General features: G+C 47.9%; 7 protein-coding genes across 7 annotated transcripts; 4 read left to right on the plus strand and 3 right to left on the minus strand.

Moving 5' to 3' along the window:
• Window positions 1-153: 153 nt before the first annotated feature.
• On the plus strand, window positions 154-1,356 carry AO090003001393 (uncharacterized protein; the record flags this gene model as incomplete). The annotated part of the gene is made up of 1 exon (XM_001820401.1): window positions 154-1,356. The coding sequence occupies one exon, from the start codon at window positions 154-156 to the stop codon at window positions 1,354-1,356; it is 1,203 nt and encodes a 400-aa protein (XP_001820453.1).
• A 576-nt stretch (window positions 1,357-1,932) lies between these two features.
• On the minus strand, window positions 1,933-2,502 carry AO090003001394 (uncharacterized protein; the record flags this gene model as incomplete). The annotated part of the gene is made up of 1 exon (XM_001820402.3): window positions 1,933-2,502. The coding sequence occupies one exon, from the start codon at window positions 2,500-2,502 to the stop codon at window positions 1,933-1,935; it is 570 nt and encodes a 189-aa protein (XP_001820454.3).
• A 4,157-nt stretch (window positions 2,503-6,659) lies between these two features.
• AO090003001398 (uncharacterized protein) lies at window positions 6,660-7,223 on the minus strand (the record flags this gene model as incomplete). Its single annotated transcript, XM_023235301.1, has 2 exons — window positions 6,660-6,664; window positions 6,806-7,223. 2 exons carry the CDS (start codon window positions 7,221-7,223, stop codon window positions 6,660-6,662), a joined length of 423 nt encoding a protein of 140 aa, XP_023090334.1.
• A 634-nt stretch (window positions 7,224-7,857) lies between these two features.
• Window positions 7,858-9,635, plus strand: AO090003001399 (uncharacterized protein; the record flags this gene model as incomplete). The annotated part of the gene is made up of 8 exons (XM_023235303.1): window positions 7,858-8,133; window positions 8,196-8,238; window positions 8,292-8,455; window positions 8,512-8,706; window positions 8,759-8,934; window positions 9,002-9,337; window positions 9,392-9,465; window positions 9,523-9,635. 8 exons carry the CDS (start codon window positions 7,858-7,860, stop codon window positions 9,633-9,635), a joined length of 1,377 nt encoding a protein of 458 aa, XP_023090335.1.
• A 528-nt stretch (window positions 9,636-10,163) lies between these two features.
• Window positions 10,164-12,160, plus strand: AO090003001400 (amidase; the record flags this gene model as incomplete). The annotated part of the gene is made up of 4 exons (XM_023235304.1): window positions 10,164-10,216; window positions 10,280-10,357; window positions 10,424-11,028; window positions 11,076-12,160. 4 exons carry the CDS (start codon window positions 10,164-10,166, stop codon window positions 12,158-12,160), a joined length of 1,821 nt encoding a protein of 606 aa, XP_023090336.1.
• A 101-nt stretch (window positions 12,161-12,261) lies between these two features.
• AO090003001401 (putative MFS pantothenate transporter) lies at window positions 12,262-13,682 on the minus strand (the record flags this gene model as incomplete). Its single annotated transcript, XM_001820406.1, has 2 exons — window positions 12,262-13,077; window positions 13,131-13,682. The coding sequence occupies 2 exons, from the start codon at window positions 13,680-13,682 to the stop codon at window positions 12,262-12,264; spliced, it is 1,368 nt and encodes a 455-aa protein (XP_001820458.1).
• A 673-nt stretch (window positions 13,683-14,355) lies between these two features.
• On the plus strand, window positions 14,356-15,640 carry AO090003001402 (magnesium transporter CorA family protein; the record flags this gene model as incomplete). The annotated part of the gene is made up of 2 exons (XM_001820407.3): window positions 14,356-14,996; window positions 15,052-15,640. 2 exons carry the CDS (start codon window positions 14,356-14,358, stop codon window positions 15,638-15,640), a joined length of 1,230 nt encoding a protein of 409 aa, XP_001820459.1.
• Between the last annotated feature and the right edge of the window lie 2,228 nt (window positions 15,641-17,868).

Consider the following 17,868-nt stretch of genomic DNA (forward strand, 5'->3'; position numbering starts at 1 on the left):
CGAAATTAACTTAGTTCCATAACCATTTGGTGGAAAATGATTGGTCCGTTCGAATATCCGAGGTTAAACATCGACGGTCCAACGTCAGCTACAATACAGTCATACATACTCACGACGCTAGACAGGAGTACAACAAGGAAAACAACATATAAAATGCTCCCCCGACGCACTTCATTCAGACCACTCACGCAAACTCTTCTACCAAATAGAGCCAACCTCTCCACCCGCACCAAACCCCAAAAAAGTCTCCCAGCGGCCTACTACCGCGGCGGAACCTCCCGAGCCGTCATCTTCAAAAAAGAAGACCTCCCAACGGACCGCTCAGCATGGGATGAGATCTTCCGCCGCGTAATCGGCAGTCCGGACCCGAATGGCCGACAACTTGATGGGCTTGGCGGCGGCATATCAAGCTTATCCAAGATATGCGTGGTGAGCAAATCAACGACCCCTGACGTCGACATCGACTATACATTCGTTTCTCTAGGTGTCAAGAACACGCACGTCGATTACTCCAGTAACTGTGGAAATATGATTAGTGCAATTGGACCCTTTGCGGTCGATTCGAGACTCTTCCCTGTCAACTCTGACGGATATGAGGATGTCGAACTACGCATATTAAACACCAACACGGGAAAGGTCATCCGATCCCGATTCCCCGTGGTAGAGGGCGAAGCTGCAGCCTCAGGCGATTTTGCCATCGACGGGGTTGCTGGGACGGCAGCGAAGATTCAGTTAGATTTTCTGGATCCCGCCGGGTCGAAGACAGGAAAGTTATTCCCTACGGGAAAGGTAGTTGATGAGTTTGACGGTGTACGCACGACATGTATTGACGTGAGTAACCCGTGCTGCTTTGTTCTTGCGTCCGAGCTAGGCGTGGAGGGGAATATCACGCCCGAGGAAATCGAGGCACATCCCACGCTATTGGATCGATTGGATTCTATCCGGCGACAGGCTGGTGTTGCCATGGGTCTTGCTGAAACGGCTGAGTCTGTGCCCGGGAGTGTACCTAAGATCGGGCTTGTTGCTTCTCCGGCATCTAATGCGAGAGCGTTGGAGCAGGGACAGACTGAGGCGGACGTGGATTTGCTTGTTAGGGCGCTGTCGGTGGGTCAGCCGCATAAGGCGGTGCCTATTACTGTTGCTTTGGCGTTGGCTGCTGCTGCTAGAGTGCCGGGGAGTGTTGTGGCTGGGGTGACGAGTGGGGAGTTGGTTGATCCGGCTGGGATTACGCTGGGTCATGCTAGTGGGAAGTTGGTTGTTGGGGCTGAGTTTGGGGTGGATGGGAGCTTGAGCCATGCCACTGTTTTTAGGACGGCGAGGAGGTTGATGGAGGGGAAGGTGTTTTGGAAGAGTTAGGGTTCGGTTGTGGTGTTACTTTTGGGCATGAGGGGGATGCTGCATTCTGTAAATTAACATACGTGTGGTGAGGTTGGTTCTTGTTCTTTTGGACTGTTGGTAAGGGAGAAATGTTTTGAAATTGCTGAAGTAGAGGCTTTCACAAGGCTATTGACTACATGGTTTATCTCTCGTTATTATGCTGTATGTAAGATAGAGTCCCATTCGGGTTCAAACTTTCGTCTCACGAAACAGCCCAGCTAAACAACTAGGGAAAGAAAGAATTACACAGACAGGCAACAGATAAAAGCAAAGAAGTGGTAAAGTGAAACAAAAACTGCAATCTGTCAATGGGAATGGGCATATAGATGAACAAATGTAGCACGACACGTTGCGTGAAAACGTCAGGGTGAGCACAACACGCAACCGATGACTTGCAAGATGCTATTCCCCCTGTTGAGTGAGGCCAATGATATTTGGCAGTTGAAACATGACAATTTGGATCAGACCGAACACAACAAAGAGATCTGTTACATGTTCAGCATTGCAAGACCTGACTGAAACAGCATCAAAGAAAAGTCCGAAATAGAAAGTACCTCATTGATGTCCTGTATTAGGAGTGACCTCGTCAAAACTATCTATCTTCCTGTCAGAGGGAAGCTTGCCATCATTCACCAGTTCATCGCGAAGATGCTGCGTATGCTTCATGCGCTCCGTCGATCTCTTGCAATTTCGGATTGCGCAATCTTGCCATGACTCCGGATCTAGATCCTCGTGCTTCCAGTCATCCTTCTGCTTTTTCAAATACTTTCCATAGCTATCGTTCTTATTATCTAGATCACACAGTAACTGTTCCCAGATACCTGTATACTGGGCATTCTCTCCATAGTAAGCAACGATTTGTTCAATGGCCGTAAAGAAAGCCGGGGCATTATTGCGGTTGAGATTGAGACACAATCGGAGAATCAAAGACTCAGTATGCCGTGCTAATGTGAGTATTCTCGCCGTCCTTTTTCTGTTCACGCAGAGGGTTCCTTGGTGATTACCAGATGAGCCATCACTGGAACAGTTTGGCAGACGCTCATCAGTCACAAGTACATAGTTAGAGTCACCAGAATTTGGGTTATTTGGTATTTCGGTATCCAAGTCTGTAAGAACGGTTGGCATTCGGTGAAGACTGATAGTTGTCTCCCCAGACTTAGACCCGTCCTCAATGTGACAATGGTAGTCAGGCTGAGGCTCTGGACAACATTCTGCATTGTCACACTGGGCCACAGAATATTTCGCGCAGATATGTCTGAACGCAGCATCTATCCTATGTTCGGAAACCGCTATTTCCACAACTCTTGGTCCGTCACGCTGTCACCCATTAATATTTAAAACACCTCTTATATCTGGATGGCGTTGACCACTTACAGGAGAGGAGCGGAGCCCTAGATGGTAAAGATGGGCGGTTTGACCCCATAACAAGTTGGGGATGTCAAGCCCATCGAGATGGCTGGCAATCTCCTCAGCGATTTCGCGCGTATCCATTTTGGACAATTAGGTATGAACCTCTGTTTGCAAATTGACTGGCAGATAGGAGACGACTGGTTTCGTCTGAAGTCATGGTGGATTGAACGACTTTAAGTAGTATTTTAGACCTGAATCCTGGCTCTGCTAAGGATTATCATGTTTCATCTCTGTCGGAAAATTGATAGGACTTTTAGCAATGTGTCAGTCTTTGTAGAAATTGTCACCGGCAATGGTTTCATGTCCAAAGCCCCGGGGGTCACCAAAGCGAGTAGGAGATTTCCTTTGTCCAGTTTCGTGACGCCAAAGGAAATCGTCACAGAGATGGGTAGGTAAACAACGAAAGATATAGGATACTATGATCCAATTCCAGAGAATAACAGGGAACTGTATTAGATTTGTAACAGGCTTGTGAATCTGGTCGTTGTATATCTCCTAGTAGAGGAAAAACGAAGATAGGGCTTTACCTGCCGACAGACATGGTGTAAGCTCCAAAAGACAGCCTGTGAGGAAATGACTTAAACGAAGTGGAAGTCCACTTTTTCGCTGACCTGCTATTTGGTGCTCCTGATAAAGAAACTGAGAAATTTTGCTAAGGCTTCTGTAGAATTCATCATATCTCGGCTTAATGGCTTTGGAATTCATTGTGCTAGACGCGTTTGCCTCCAATTTCCTCCATATATTCATAAACCTACTTAACATAATCGTTCAATTCTAAGAAGGTCTTTCCTCACTTACCGGCAACAGAGAATTGGTGAACCTCCGATCCAAACCACTACATACGTCCCAGGTTGGGTATTTTTCTCTGATCTTGGTGATATAGTAATCCCAATACTCTTCTAGGTCTGAAGATGGATGGAGTGCGTCATTAAATACGTCCCTCACGATGTGAGACTAAACTTAAGAATGGCTTATCCTATGTGTGGATGTCTAGAGTATAAGGTCATTTCCTATCCATGTACTATTTAATCTACGTATACTACCTGTATGACTGAATAGAAGCCGTGGATTTGCCACGCGAAGTAGGAAGTTTTTGGATGTAGGGAAATACCACAAAGAGTGCGGGGGCAAACAGGAGGGCTAATTTATCTCACCTGGCAACTTACGGGCAAAATAGAATGAACCAACTGGTCTGGGGGTTTGAATCGGTAGTTTACTTGAAGAAGTGTACAGGTTAAACTAGACACAAAGTAAATGGAACACTTTCTTAGTGCTGCACACTGTACCCAAGTATTTTTGGATAAACGATGGTACTTTATACAGGCTTCGTGAATAGCCTGGTTATCGCTAGGTCACGCCGCTATAGTGCTCTAACAAAGGTCGGGTGTCCGTTTAATTATTCTATTTCGACTGACATGGTAGGAGGCATACCTTCCTATAGCGTGAAATGCAGGATGTACTGATATTTATCTGAAAGTTAACCATCTACGCTGTGCATTTTGAAGGTAGGAAAGTCATATTCAGGTAAGATATTAGGGCATAGTCTTTAATAGCAACAAGTTGAACGCGAGAACCAAGTCAAAACCCCTTTCCACATCATTACTGCGCCCACTCGCCTCAGCTTAAAAAGAGACCATATCAACGTAAATCAGAAGACGGACTTGGCTCTCATCTGCTTCTTCTCTCACCCAAAAACTTCGTAACATCCGTCAGGCACTTCTCGAACTTGACCTTATTGCCTTTCTTGTCTGTGTCATCGGTGACCAGGTACTTATACTTCCAATCGACAAGCCAAGGTACCAAGTTCTGATCGACACCCCTCATTATCTGGTTCCAGGATAGTTTATGTCCCCATTTGTAGTCATTTTGGTGGTGACGGTACAACCAGACGATGGCATTTAGGTAAACAAACCAAAGCCACGCGTCATCGATGGAAGCATCCCGTTTCGATTCAAGGTTGCGTATGACTCCGTCATCTTTGGCGCGGTGAATAGCTCTATCAATCTTGTAAATATACTTGACAGCGTGGTAAAATTGATAGGACCAGGATGATATTGATCGAGCGAGCGTTGGAGCTGGCACCGCATAAAAGTTAACTCGACGACCACATGTTGGGCCCAGAGAGTCCTTGAATTGTGGTAGCGTTTCAATGAGAGGTGCATATTGAAAGACTGGCCTGTCCCCCAAATCAGGCACCTTCCAGTCCGACAAGAGCATGTAGTTTCTATCCTCGGAAGATAGATCTCCAACAACCGGTTGAGGTAGGAACTTGAAATGTGTCGTATGCTTGTAAAGGTCAACGCGACCAACACCCCCTGCGTAGTGTAGGTGGGCGTCAGGTATAGGTCTGCTTCCAGTCGAGAACTCCGCTTGACAAGCTCTTATACTATCGCAATCCAAAAACCCAGCGCGTTTGAGGGCTTTCCATGCATCTTTCAGTTGATTGTCAGGGACCACTATCTCTGAATTCTGTTTGAGGTTAGTAACCAATACAAGCGATATATTGCATGAAAGCCTGATTGCTCACCTGAGACATTGGTGCAAGGTAGTGACAACTGAGTATATCTGCATGGGATACATAGCAGGCGATACCGCTGTGTTTGAGTGTGTCTACTATGTAAGGGTCTGAGCTGAGCTTGCGCCTCTCGACCCAGTTCATCCTAATCTCTTTCCGCGGTCTCCTCAGTTTGTGAGTCTCCATCTTGGAATTGCAGAAGGGGAACGTGATGGGTTGATAGTGTTTAATGCGACGGAGAGATGGAGCTCCATTATATACAAATCTTTCGTGGACTGACCGAAGAAGTGCACACAGAGGTCTCACGCATCTAGCGGTGGCTTTTTGGATATTACCAGCTCTACGCAAAGTGCCGTTCATAGCTGCTGATACAGTTCCGGGATTAGTCGTGGGATGCAGCGATAAGAGGGCGTTCTCCTCTGAACACAACAGAAGTGTTATGTTTACAACTGCCAGTCAAAATTCAAATATAGTAATATTCCCTTCTTCAAGACGAATACTAATGGAAATAGCCTTAAGACTATACAAGGATTCGATGATGTACACATATTTTACGCAGTCCCTTCACGGACTTTCATAGCTCATTAAAACGATTTATTGTTGAACCCGTTCCCCTGAAAGAAAACTTGCCATCTACATGCATGAAGTCAATAACATACGCATGGTGTATTTTCCGGATGAGCCGTTGCTGGTCTTTGTCTTCTTTGGGCCTATGGGCTTAGAACTAACTACATAGCTCTGGTAGCTGTCAAATCTTGTTTGTTTAGTGCGTTACCAGCACAAGCAACGCTGTTCCTTGAATCAATAATGTTGACCATCTAGTATACATACCGGAAATTCGAGTGCTCCTTGCCAGTCATATCCTCCAATGCCCCGGGCAAATGTTTCAAGTTGGAAGCATCTTCGTTTATCCTTTGGCTCGCATCTCTCTTTGTGTTCTCGCCCTCAAATAAACCCATAATAAGACCACACAAACGACCTCCAAAATGTGCGAAACAACCATGCTCCATAGTGTAAGTGAGTAAGTGGGCTTCTGACTTTCTTTATAGAAGAAGGGGCCGGCAATGTTACCCGCACAATAACCAATAAAGAGGAAACCGAATGACTTAATTGACTGGGGTAAAGGAGAAGAGGCAGTGGGAATATGATGTCGAATGAGGCTCCTCGTCAACGTGAGAGCTACTTGATGTTCTCAAACCTGTGATAAAAAATAAAGGTTGAGAAGGCTGGTTTTGTAGCAGCATTCAAATGTTACCATATTTCTGCTGGGCATCTAGAGCAAGAAATGGCTTCGCGAAATACGACCACAAAAAGCCTCGTAAGATAGAAGGATAATACGTGAATGCTTAAGTGGCACTCAATCTATATTGCATAAAGTTCTCATCTAACTAAGTGAATAAGGCAGAATCTACGACAGATCTTGAAAGCAAAAGAATCATCACCAGAGCGGTGCCCAGGCATCCACGAATCTCTTGATTAAGCCAGTATGAATCAATTCCATACCACCTTTCAACCAAGGGCTCGCGCTTTCCGTCTTCTCCATGGCAAATGTTAGTCCTGAACGACCAGGGGCGTCGTTATCATATTTTTCAGCGAAGAAGCCCAGCAATTTAATCGTTGGGTTTTTCTGTGGAACCTGCTCGGATTCACGCAGACGTTGCACCCACTCTCTCTTGGGAAGGATATCAAACTTCAAGCCCGCCTGCCGTAGGGCGGGCAAGAGATCCTCTGTCCAGCGGAAAGTTTTGGAATTCTGAGCATGATAGACTACGCTGGGGTCATGAGCAAGAGCCTTGGCCTTTTCGTTGGAGACGATGCCACTTAGTTCTAAAATGGATCTCGCAACTACATCAACAAGAAGCCATGCCGGAGTCTCATCTAACGCCGGCAATGCTCCCAATGTCTTGGCAGTCCGGAGCATAAGTGGAATTGCCTCAGTTGGGTTCCAATACCCAGTAGCAGTGTCTCCAACAATTTGTCCAATTCTGAGAACTTTGAATGCAAGACAAATTTCAAAACTTGAGTTGAGGTTGCCAATGTGGCACATCCATTTGAGGAGGTCTAGGGCTAGTTAACAATCGATGTAGTGTATGTATGCGGAGGTTTAAGGTTCGTAGTCAGAGTGGGTAAAGCTCTCCAGCAAATACATGTATGATATTCGGTCAAGCAGTCTTCACCCTGTTTTCCAGGTGAGTGATTGATGCACAGACTCATGAATTGATTGGCACCTCCTTTTCCTAGCGCGGACAACCTCGGATCGATGGACTTATCCGTCTTCTGCGGGGCATCTTCGGATATGCACTAGAGCCTTTCAATCCTTGGAAAACTACTGGCCTTGTCTTTCTTTGGGCCAATCGCTTACCCCATGGGGAACCTTTGCTTACCCCAGAGATTTGAACCACAAAGCTTGGTCATGCCCAGCAACTTTAAATTGGTTGCCTTGGTCTGCTCTTTGGGGATTTCCCATCCCGCCAATTTTCTTGGAAGTTGAAGTCTCTTGGTTCTCTCTTCCTTTTGTATATTCTGACTTGAACTAAAAGCTACAATCCTAAGTTATGGACGGTACCAAGGACTCCGGAACTGATCACGTCGAGCAATATGTCGAAAATCCCAAGGACCAAGACCTGAGGTCGGTACCAACAGCCTTGCTCGATTGGTCCCCCGAAGAGAGAAGGCAACGCGAAAAAGCGCTGGTCAGGAAAATTGACACCCGATTACTAATAATCATGTTGGTTATGTACATCCTCAACTACCTGGATCGCAACAACATTGCAGCGGCAAAGTCGGCCGGACTGCAAGATGACCTAAATCTCAAGGGGGAAGAATACCAGGTAAGATAACTTCAGCGGAACGAGGACTGAGATTCATTTCAAGTTCTGACCGCTATTCCAAGGTCTGTGTTAGTATCTTGTTTGTCGGATACCTCCTGATGCAAGGTAACCCTAAGTTTTTACGACCTTGTGGCCATGACAAGGGCTAATTACAGTAGTGCCGTCGAACATGATTCTCAACAGGTCCGGTAAACCTTCGATTTACTTGCCAGGCTGTATGGTAGTATGGGGTATCATCTCGTGTTTGACTGCTGTCACAAAGGACTTCGGGGGCTTGCTAGCCGTCCGATTCTCCCTTGGATTTGTTGAGGCGGCGTATTTTGTGAGGAAATAATGGCTCCCGCTGGCAGATCACTCTACGTTACTAGTATCCTCTAGCCCGGCTGCCTCTATTTCCTGTCAGCATGGTATACAAGAAAAGAATTAGTTGAACGGACCGCACTTCTATACGTGGGATCATTAATTTCAGGTGCATTCTCAGGCTTAATCTCAGCTGGTATTACAAGCGGCTTGAACGGCGCCCGAGGTATCGCAGCATGGAGATGGCTCTTCATTATAGAGGGCTCACTGACGGTATATATCGCTATTATATCCGCGGAGCCAATATTGGTACTGATTTTATCAGACTTTTGTGGCTTTACTCGCTTGCTTTATTGTCCCTGATCTTCCCCGAACTACAAGCTGGTTAAGTAATGATGAGAAAGTGCTTGCGGCCTGGAGACTAGAAGAAGATATCGGCGAAGATGACTGGGTGGATAGTGAGCATCAAAGCATGTTCCATGGTGCAAAGCTTGCTATCTTGTAAGCTCAATCGCTTATCCTGGACCTTCGCTGTTAAACCAACTCTGTTTAATCAGGGACCCAAAAGCCTGGCTACTGCTTGGCGTTATCTACGGCTGTACATCATCCGGTGCCGTAACCACTTTTTTTCCAAGGTAAGAGATCCTCTCCTGAAAAACTTCATAGCCCTTTGTATGGACATTGAAATTTCTTCAAGTGTGATGGCTGGACTTGGCAAGGATAACATTGACACTTTACTCCTGACGACCCCACCGTGTCTTATAGGTACGATTATTGTGTTGATCCATGCCTGGGATGCAGACGGTACAGGAGAACGATACCTTCATCTTTGCCTTCCACCTACTTTTGCTATTGCATCTTTCATTCTATATATGGCAGGAAACAATTTTGCCGCGCGTTATGTGTAAGTCCGCACAATATCTGATACAATTGAGCAGGTATTAACGAAGACCTAAAGCGCAATGAGCATCATGCCAGGTAGCATTTATGCCAGCTATGTTGTCGCCCTCGGATACATTTCGAACAGTAATGGTTTTTTTTTTTTCCTTGCGATACTGCAATTGACCGACTGAATATTAATAAATTTAGTCCTGCCGCGCCCCGCCGCAAAACGTGCAGCTGCTTTGGCCTTTATAAATGCTGTCAGTAACGTGGCCCAAATCTACACGCCGTACCATTACCCGGGTAGGGTCCCCAGTTAAGAAGCCGACCATATGTAGGCGATTGCTAACCACTATATGCAAAGATACGGCCGCGCCTCGATATATTACCGCTTTCAGTGTCAATATCGGGATGTGCCGTATGAAGGCCTGGACTCGGAGCTTTTAGCTATGCTCGGCTTATTTGGTAGATAGTCGTCGGAAAGCAACAAAGAAATATAAGTTGCCGAGGATCCAGCAATGAATCAGGATTGAAAAAACCCCTTTTGCGGTGTTGCCATTGAATTATTGGTAGAAAAGAAGCGGTACTTCACAGTTAGGGTACACCCTCACATACCCTCACTCTGTTGTGATTCGGAACAAAACTGAATGAATGCATTCAATGTTCAGGTTCGGTAATCACCATGTTAATTTCCACTAATGACGGAGCAAAAAAGGAATAAATTACGGTAATTCAACATACCAGACCCACCGATGAAGATCATCCGAGGAATGTTGCCTGCGCCGATTGTTTTCCTGTGATTCATTGCTTGTCACTCCTTGCGCCGCGAAAACAACCATCGAAGTACCATGGCTGGCTGCAAACATCACCAGTTCAAAGATTATCCGGAGCCCAGAAAAGGGTGAGCTCCCGTCTGACCTTCTCCTTGGCAATAAATAGGGATATTAACCGTATTTATCGACAGGCCTGATCTGCCGCCCAATTATGACCGGAAGCCCAACCCGGCACTTCGCGGGGTTATCTTAAGTGTTGGCGCATGGCTGTATGTTACTCTTAGTAGAGGCATTGTCTGTGTATCCAGCGTAGTATATGAACTGATCTTCGATAGGCTGGACTGGTTGTGGTTCTTGCCGCAGATAATCTGGTCGAACGCGGGTTTTGGATCTCTCCGGACGATCCGGTCCCACCTGGATTACATCGAGCCTCGTTATGACCCAACTGTTGTCCCTCTGAAGGGCAACAGTGATGAAAATCCCGATGGTTCTGTCGCGGACACGGTGTCGGCACCTCCAGTCAAATATCCTACTAAATACTACTCGGTCGCGGATTACCATGCGCTCTACAAATCGGGAGAATTGACACCCATTGCGGTCGTCAAGGGACTCCTCCCGTTGATCCGACGCGGTTTGTCCACTCCTGGTAAACATTCAGTTGCATTTGTCGACAGCCGAGTCGACTTGGTTCTTGCTGCAGCTGAGGAGTCTACCCGTCGTTACAGAGAAGGGCGACCGCTCGGCTTGTTCGACGGTGTTCCTGCCGCGGTGAAAGATGAGTTCGATCTCGATGGCTACCGGACTAACATGGGCTCATTGAATGACTACACCCTTGAGCCAAAATCGGACGATCCGTCCATCACCAATTGGTGCATTAGACAGCTGGAGAAAGCTGGAGCGATCGTAGTGGGAAAGGTCTCAATGCATGAGTTCGGACTTGGTACGGATTTCGCACCTCATCGTCGTTGCATACTAAGACCGGATTAGATACTACTGGAAATAATATTCACTATGGCACTCCGCCAAACCCATATCATCCGGACTACTACACCGGTGGAAGTTCCTCCGGATGTGCTTACGCCGTGAGCACAGGTTTAGTTCCCATTGCGCTAGGCACGGATGGTGGAGGAAGTGTCCGTATCCCGTCGTCCTTCTGCTCCGTCGTGGGATTAAAGCCGACTCATAACCGACTGTCGCATTACCCAAGCGTCAACTACGCCAGTACGACCAGCGTGATTGGACCTCTCGCCGCAGACATTCGCTCTCTCGCTGAAGCATACCGCGTTTTCGCCACACCGGGTCCAGATACACCATTCCCAGCCCCAGGCCCCCTCTCACTCACCCCATCAACTAGAGGAAAGAAAATCCTCGGTATCCCAGAAGTATGGTTCTCCCGATCAACCCCAGATGTGCAACGTCTCTGCCGTTCCCTTCTAGACAAACTCGTCACCGAGAAAGACTACACCATTGTTCCAATCGACATCCCCTTCCTCGTCGAAGGCCAGACAGCCCACGCCATGACCATCTTAGCCGACGGTGCTGCTCTACTCCCCGATACGACTAACATCACCGCCCCCAACCGCATTCTCCTGACCCTGGGCCGCACCACTCCCGCCACTGATTACCTTCTCGCGCAGAAACTTCGTCGACTTCTGATGCAGCATCTGGCTGCCCTTTGGCAGGAATTTCCGGGTATGATCATCGTGACGCCGACTACTGCGTGTGCGGGTTGGCCCGTTGTATCCAAGTCGGAGTTGAAATGGGGACTTAGTGATGGGGACCGTACGTTGAAGGCTATGGAGTATGTTTGGTTGGCGAACTTTACTGGCATTCCTGCGATTAGTGTCCCGGCGGGATATGCGGATCCAGAGGGTAAGCATAGTACCGAGGGAACAGTTCCCGTGGGGCTAATGGGAAATGGAGAATGGGGTAGTGAAGAGCAGTTGTTGCAGTGGGGTTTGGAGGCCGAGGAACTTGGGGCGGACTTGCGCGAGAGGCCTCCGATCTGGGAGGATGTCATTCAGAGGGCTAAGTGGGTTGGTTCTAGCAGTGGGTCTCAAGAAACTGCATGAGTAGAGGTATAGATAGATTTTAGATCCCCTGAATGAGTCATTAGATACGTTGTAGGTGTATGTTCGCACCATAAACTGTAGTTTACTAAGTCATTTATGTTTCAACTTTCCTTAGTAACCCCTCTGTCAGGCTCTTCTACTCTATACCCTTGTCCCTCCTCCTTTGCTGTCCTCCACACGATCCCCGTCGTCCACAGAACCAACGCAATCGAGCACCCGATCATCGCCCACATTCCCCGAGTAAACCGCGGCGCCAAATTCGCCGAATAGAAAATAATACTCCACCAGGCATTGACCGCATTATTACCCATATTCATACTAGCGATGACCACCGACCGCTGCCGCGCATCCTGCGCTCGCATGGCATCGTTACACCAGGCGAAGAACGTAGCCTGACATGCATACACGGCTCCGGCCCAGTAATACGCCCCGAACACGGTTGCTGTTGAGTCGAAACGGGTCAAGATCAAGACTGAAGTAACAACACCAGTGATACCGATGAAGTAGCTGACTAGGTATCGCTTTCCTTGGAGGATATCTGTGAGCGTGGCCCAGAAGAGAGTGGAGATGATGCCGACTGCTGGGACGCCGGTCGGGTAGTTGTTTAACTGGGACACGGAATAGTGGATTGTCGGGTGGGCTTTCATGTACAAGGCTAGGAGAGAGTTTGAGGAGAAGGATTCCGTCTCTCCGGCGATGACCCATAGGATCACGAATCCCCACCAGTACCACGTGGTGAAGAGTCGTTTGATGAAGGCCCGGTTCACGGGTGCTCGGTTTGCATTCACCGTGGGCAGACGTGACACTGCCAGCTCCTTTTCTGCTGCCGTTAGGTAGGGAGCCGTTGTGGTGGTTGGGGTGTCGGGGAATAGTAGTAGGCCGTAGATGGCTATGGGGAGGGTGATTAAGCCATCAATCTGGTTGATGTGAACATGCTTTCTTGGTCAAGGATGGAAACGAAGGTACTTACGATGAAGAGCCATCGCCAGCCTGATAGGCCCCTGACACCATCCAAGGACGAATGAATGCCGGTTTGAATGAACCCGCCGAACATCGTTCCCGCGAGCCCCGAGGCTGTAAAGATGCCGCTGCGTTTGCCCAGTTCCCGCTCAGTATACCATGAGCCGAGGATATAATGAGTTCCCGAGAAGGTGCTAGCTTCGGCTAGTCCAAGGAAGAATCGAATAGCCATGATGCCCTGGGGATTATGTACAGCTGCGGTCACCATAGTCAAGGCACCCCAGAACAGGACCATGGCGGGAAAGAAGATCCGCGGGCGGAAGTACGTCAAGGCCAAGTTGGATGGGACCTGGCCTATGATGTATCCCACCGTGAAGACGGTATTGATCACATTGAGTTGATTGCCATGAAAGGCTAACTCCTCTTTCATACCCGAGACATAGGCATTGGAAAGATTGGACCGATCTAGGTAGTTAAAGAAATATGTCACGCAGCAGAATGATAGAATGAAGAAGTCAATCTTCACCACTAGCTTCCTTTCTGGGTCTTTGATTCCCCACATGCTTGACCGGGGTAGAGATGGGAAGGATCACCCCGCGGTTATGCAGGGTCTGATCGCTATCTCATTCCGTTGAGAATGAGGTCGATTCCAAGCAGTTCTTTTTTTTGATATCGACGTTGATTGGTGAACGGACGAAGGCGCTAGACCGCTTCTAATGGCAATTTGTCGATGCCTCAGGTTGTATTTCACGAGGACATGGGTGTCACGGGTTACGCAAGCCCTTGAAAGTTGAAGGCTTAAACATGAAGATTAAGGTTCAGTAGACTCGAACGGGTCAGAAAGTAAGGTGACAATGGGCGATGCAACTCCACTATGAGCATCTTGTTTGATCCAATGGGTGTCTGGCTATAGCGAAAACTTTTCACGGCTTGGCATCAACACAGCCCCCATAATGCTCACCGCTAGCGACAATTAACCACTGAGAGTCTGTCCGATACCCTGCATGCAGGCTTAGCTCAGGCGTGTATTCTGCCGGCAGAAAACCACAGAACAGCGGTGACAGGTTGGCTCATCCCCTACATAACGTTTTATCCCACATATTCTGCCCGTTTTGTCCAACAATTTTGGGTTTCCAACCGCCCATTGCAAGACACGTCAGGATGGTGTACGGCCTATCGGTGAATTTACAGCTCACATGCTCACCTGCACAAGCTCTGCTGCCTCTTGAGTAAACATGGGTCTGGTGGCAGACATCCACCTGGACGGCGCTCCTGGCGAGCGCCCAGATGTCAGCCCATGTATAGAAGACCTTCCAGTCCCGGGTCCCGACGCCAACGGACTGGATGAAGTTGATGAATTCAAAGACCGAAAGATGTCTTTCTACGATGATAGAGGCGCCGCGCCTGCGACACAGTTCAGCTTCTTTACATCGCAGCTGGATTCTGTCATCCATTCGTCCACCATCCAGTCCTTGCGGTCGTTCTATAAGCCCTTTGACACGCTGCTGGACACCACAGAACATTCTGGGCTATGGTGGCTCGATGTAACCGCTCCCTCGGATGATGACATCGAGACACTCTCGCGGATCTTCGACATCCATCCGCTGACTACCGAGGATATCAAAATGCGAGAGTCGCGAGAGAAGATCGAATTGTTCGACCGGTATTACTTTCTTTCCCTGCAGCCGGCCCGGCAAGTCGAGGCGGTTGATGGCACTCGTTCCTCGTCTCCGAACGTGTACGCTATCGTCTTCCGTGAGGGTGTTCTCAGCTTCAATTTCGGCAACAGTCCCCATGGCGGTCATGTCCGAAATCGGATCAAGGAGCACCGGAGCCATCTAGCACTGACCAGTGACTGGATCTCTTACGCCCTCATGTACGTTTACCTTATTGTGACATCAATGTCTGACTCAACAGGCTAACCTTCTCAGCGATGACATCGTCGACGGCTTCGCACCTTTTATCAATCGCGTCCAAGCCGGCGTTGAACTGATCGAAGACGATGTATCCATAACCCGACCGGACGATATCGGTCTAGCGCTCCAACGCATCCACCGCTATCGCAAAGAGGTCTTGCAAATCCGCCAACTGATGAACGACAAGACCGACGTCATCCGCTGCTTCGATCGCCACTGCGGCTCGTTTGGTCCCTCGACAATGGATGTCACTCTGTATCTCGGCGACATTTGTGACCACGTGCTTTCCATGGTGGCCGATCTGTACAATGCGGAGCAGATGTTGTCGCGAGCACAGGAGAAATATCTGAGTCAGCTGGCGTTCGATTCGACGCGTATGCGAAATGAAATTGCGGCAACTCTTAGCCGGATGACGGTCGTTGGTGGGATTCTTGTGCCAATGCAGTTTCTCATCGGTCTCTTTGGTATGAATGTCACAGTTCCTGGCCAGACTCCGGAGGATGTGGACTCTCCACCAGTTAATTGGTGGTATGGTATCCTGGGTGTGATTTTGGGTTTGATTTGTCTGGGCTTGGTTACTGCGAAACGGCTTCGATTTATTTGAAGCTTCAACCTTGACTGCGTAGATATGTGATTCAGGATTTAGACTGTTTGGTAAAGGATATTTATATAGATTAAAACAATAAATGACTTGACTACTACATCCTTAGGAGCTGTATTGGCATCCTGCATCGTGTGCCATTATTGTAGTAGCAATCAATAGCTCGTCTTCAACGCCCTCTCCCCTAGTGATGTTGTAACTCAATGTCTTTCGCTTTGATACCATCCTAAAACATAATATAGCGGACGTAGATAGAACAGCAGGCCATTCTCACTAGCCATTAGTTCCTCCTCGCTATCATGACTAATCCATACAAGATAGTAGGCGACTTTTCTGTGATCATTTGTCCGGTATTCGGGAGTTTTATCTTTTTCCTCCGCGTAGTTGAGACGAGAACGTCTTCTTTAGAAAGAGGTCTCTACTTACCCTCCGAACCACGCGATGATAAATGACGGTTGGGGAAGTTCGCTAGTTGCGTATTAGAGGTTCTTGGTAAATCATGGATCCGTAGAAGCAGACCCTATGGGGTATGGTGTGATAATCCTATTACCAATCTACCATGATATGCACCACCCTTGTTGTAGCAGTGTGGCTGTGACGGTCAGCTAAAGATATGCTGATGATGGTCTACTGAAAGCAAGGCTTGCCTGAACTCGTCGTGAAGAGGCAGTCATAGTAATGTCGCCCTCCCTGTACAGTAATCGCATTCGTCAACTACCAGGCCATTAGGGTAGACTAATGCAAGGCTACACGGACTAAGTTCGCCTAACTCATGCTACCCACGGTGGACCACCAAAGTCTCTTCAGAGATTCTGCAGTCTTCAATGCAGATCTAGGATTGGTCGTATATCATTCGTTCTAGATGCATTTATTGCTGTGAGGTCGGTTAAGCGATGGTGATAACTGCCGATCGGTCGCCGTTGCTTGGATGACAGAGGTCATTCATGTGAGGTCAAAGCGTCCTTCACATTGTAGATCTTGAGGGGAAATCTAGGAATCGGCCAACGATATGGCTTATGATAACCTGCTTCTTCACTGGTGGAAGCGAAATCAAAGCATAAATGAGTCTCCTCCCCTGCCCCTCTCTTGCATAGCTGGGTGTGTTTCTCTTGCCCATGTTCTTACCCAGAAGAAGTTGATCCAGGACACAAAGATGTGAGTTTGGGATATTAAACAGCTTCCTTGCGTTATTGATTCTTCGCGTCATATATGAGTATTATCGCGACCGTCGCCTCCCTCCCGGCCCAAGACGTCTACCATTGATCGGCAACATCCACCAGGTACCGCAAGTGTTGCCCTGGCGCACCTTCCATCAATGGAGCAAGAAATATATCCGTGTAGTGGTGGAAGAGAGTCTCCGTTGGCGGTCCATTGTGCCCGGAGGCGTACCTCATGCTGCCAGGAAGGACGACACGTATATGAGCTACCATATTCCTAAGGGCGCAACGATAGTTCCATTACATTGGTCTATGAGCCTTGATGAACAACACTTTGATAACCCGCTCGAGTTCCGTCCAGAGCGTTGGCTAGCAGAGCCCGATGACGACCGATTCACCAACTTCTTCGGACACGGGCGGCGGATTTGTCCTGGAAGGCATATTGCGCGGAATTCCTTATTTATCCTGGTAGCGCGCATTCTTTGGGGCTTTGAAGTACGACCTCCTACTGGACCGGACTATCAACCTAAAATTGTGGAGGATATGGATTTTGGGTCTGCTTTTGTATCCGTGCCAGCGCCGTTTGAAGCAATCTTTCAACCGCGCAGTGAGAATGCTCGCAGGGTTATAGAGAGTGAATGGGAGTCCACAGAGAAGGATATCATTGCTCTCATGGATTCGATCAAGGAGAAATAAAAGTCTATCGGGCTTGATGTGAAAGGTTAAAACCAATGAAAATGAAGGATTGGTATGCCGTAAATCAGATAACTTTAGCAGGGCTGGAGTTTAGCATACCTTTCTCATGGTTGAATCACAATCTGAGCTTCTTTATAATGCTTTCACTCAGGGCCACTAAGCTTGGAAGATTATTCAAATCCCTCTAACACCAAACCCCTGATTTATTCAAGTGGCTAAACTCCATGCACAATCATATACCTAACAACGTCATTGCAAAGAACTACCAGTCAAACTTACCTGTTGGTGGAAACATTCGCATATGAAAAGCTTAGCAAAGAAGAGAGCAGGAGCCTTTCACTTACTATTGCCGCGGGCACATGACCTTCAAATAAGCAC

Source organism: Aspergillus oryzae, chromosome 2 (genome assembly GCF_000184455.2).
Source record: "Aspergillus oryzae RIB40 DNA, chromosome 2".
Classification (NCBI taxonomy): domain Eukaryota; kingdom Fungi; phylum Ascomycota; class Eurotiomycetes; order Eurotiales; family Aspergillaceae; genus Aspergillus; species Aspergillus oryzae.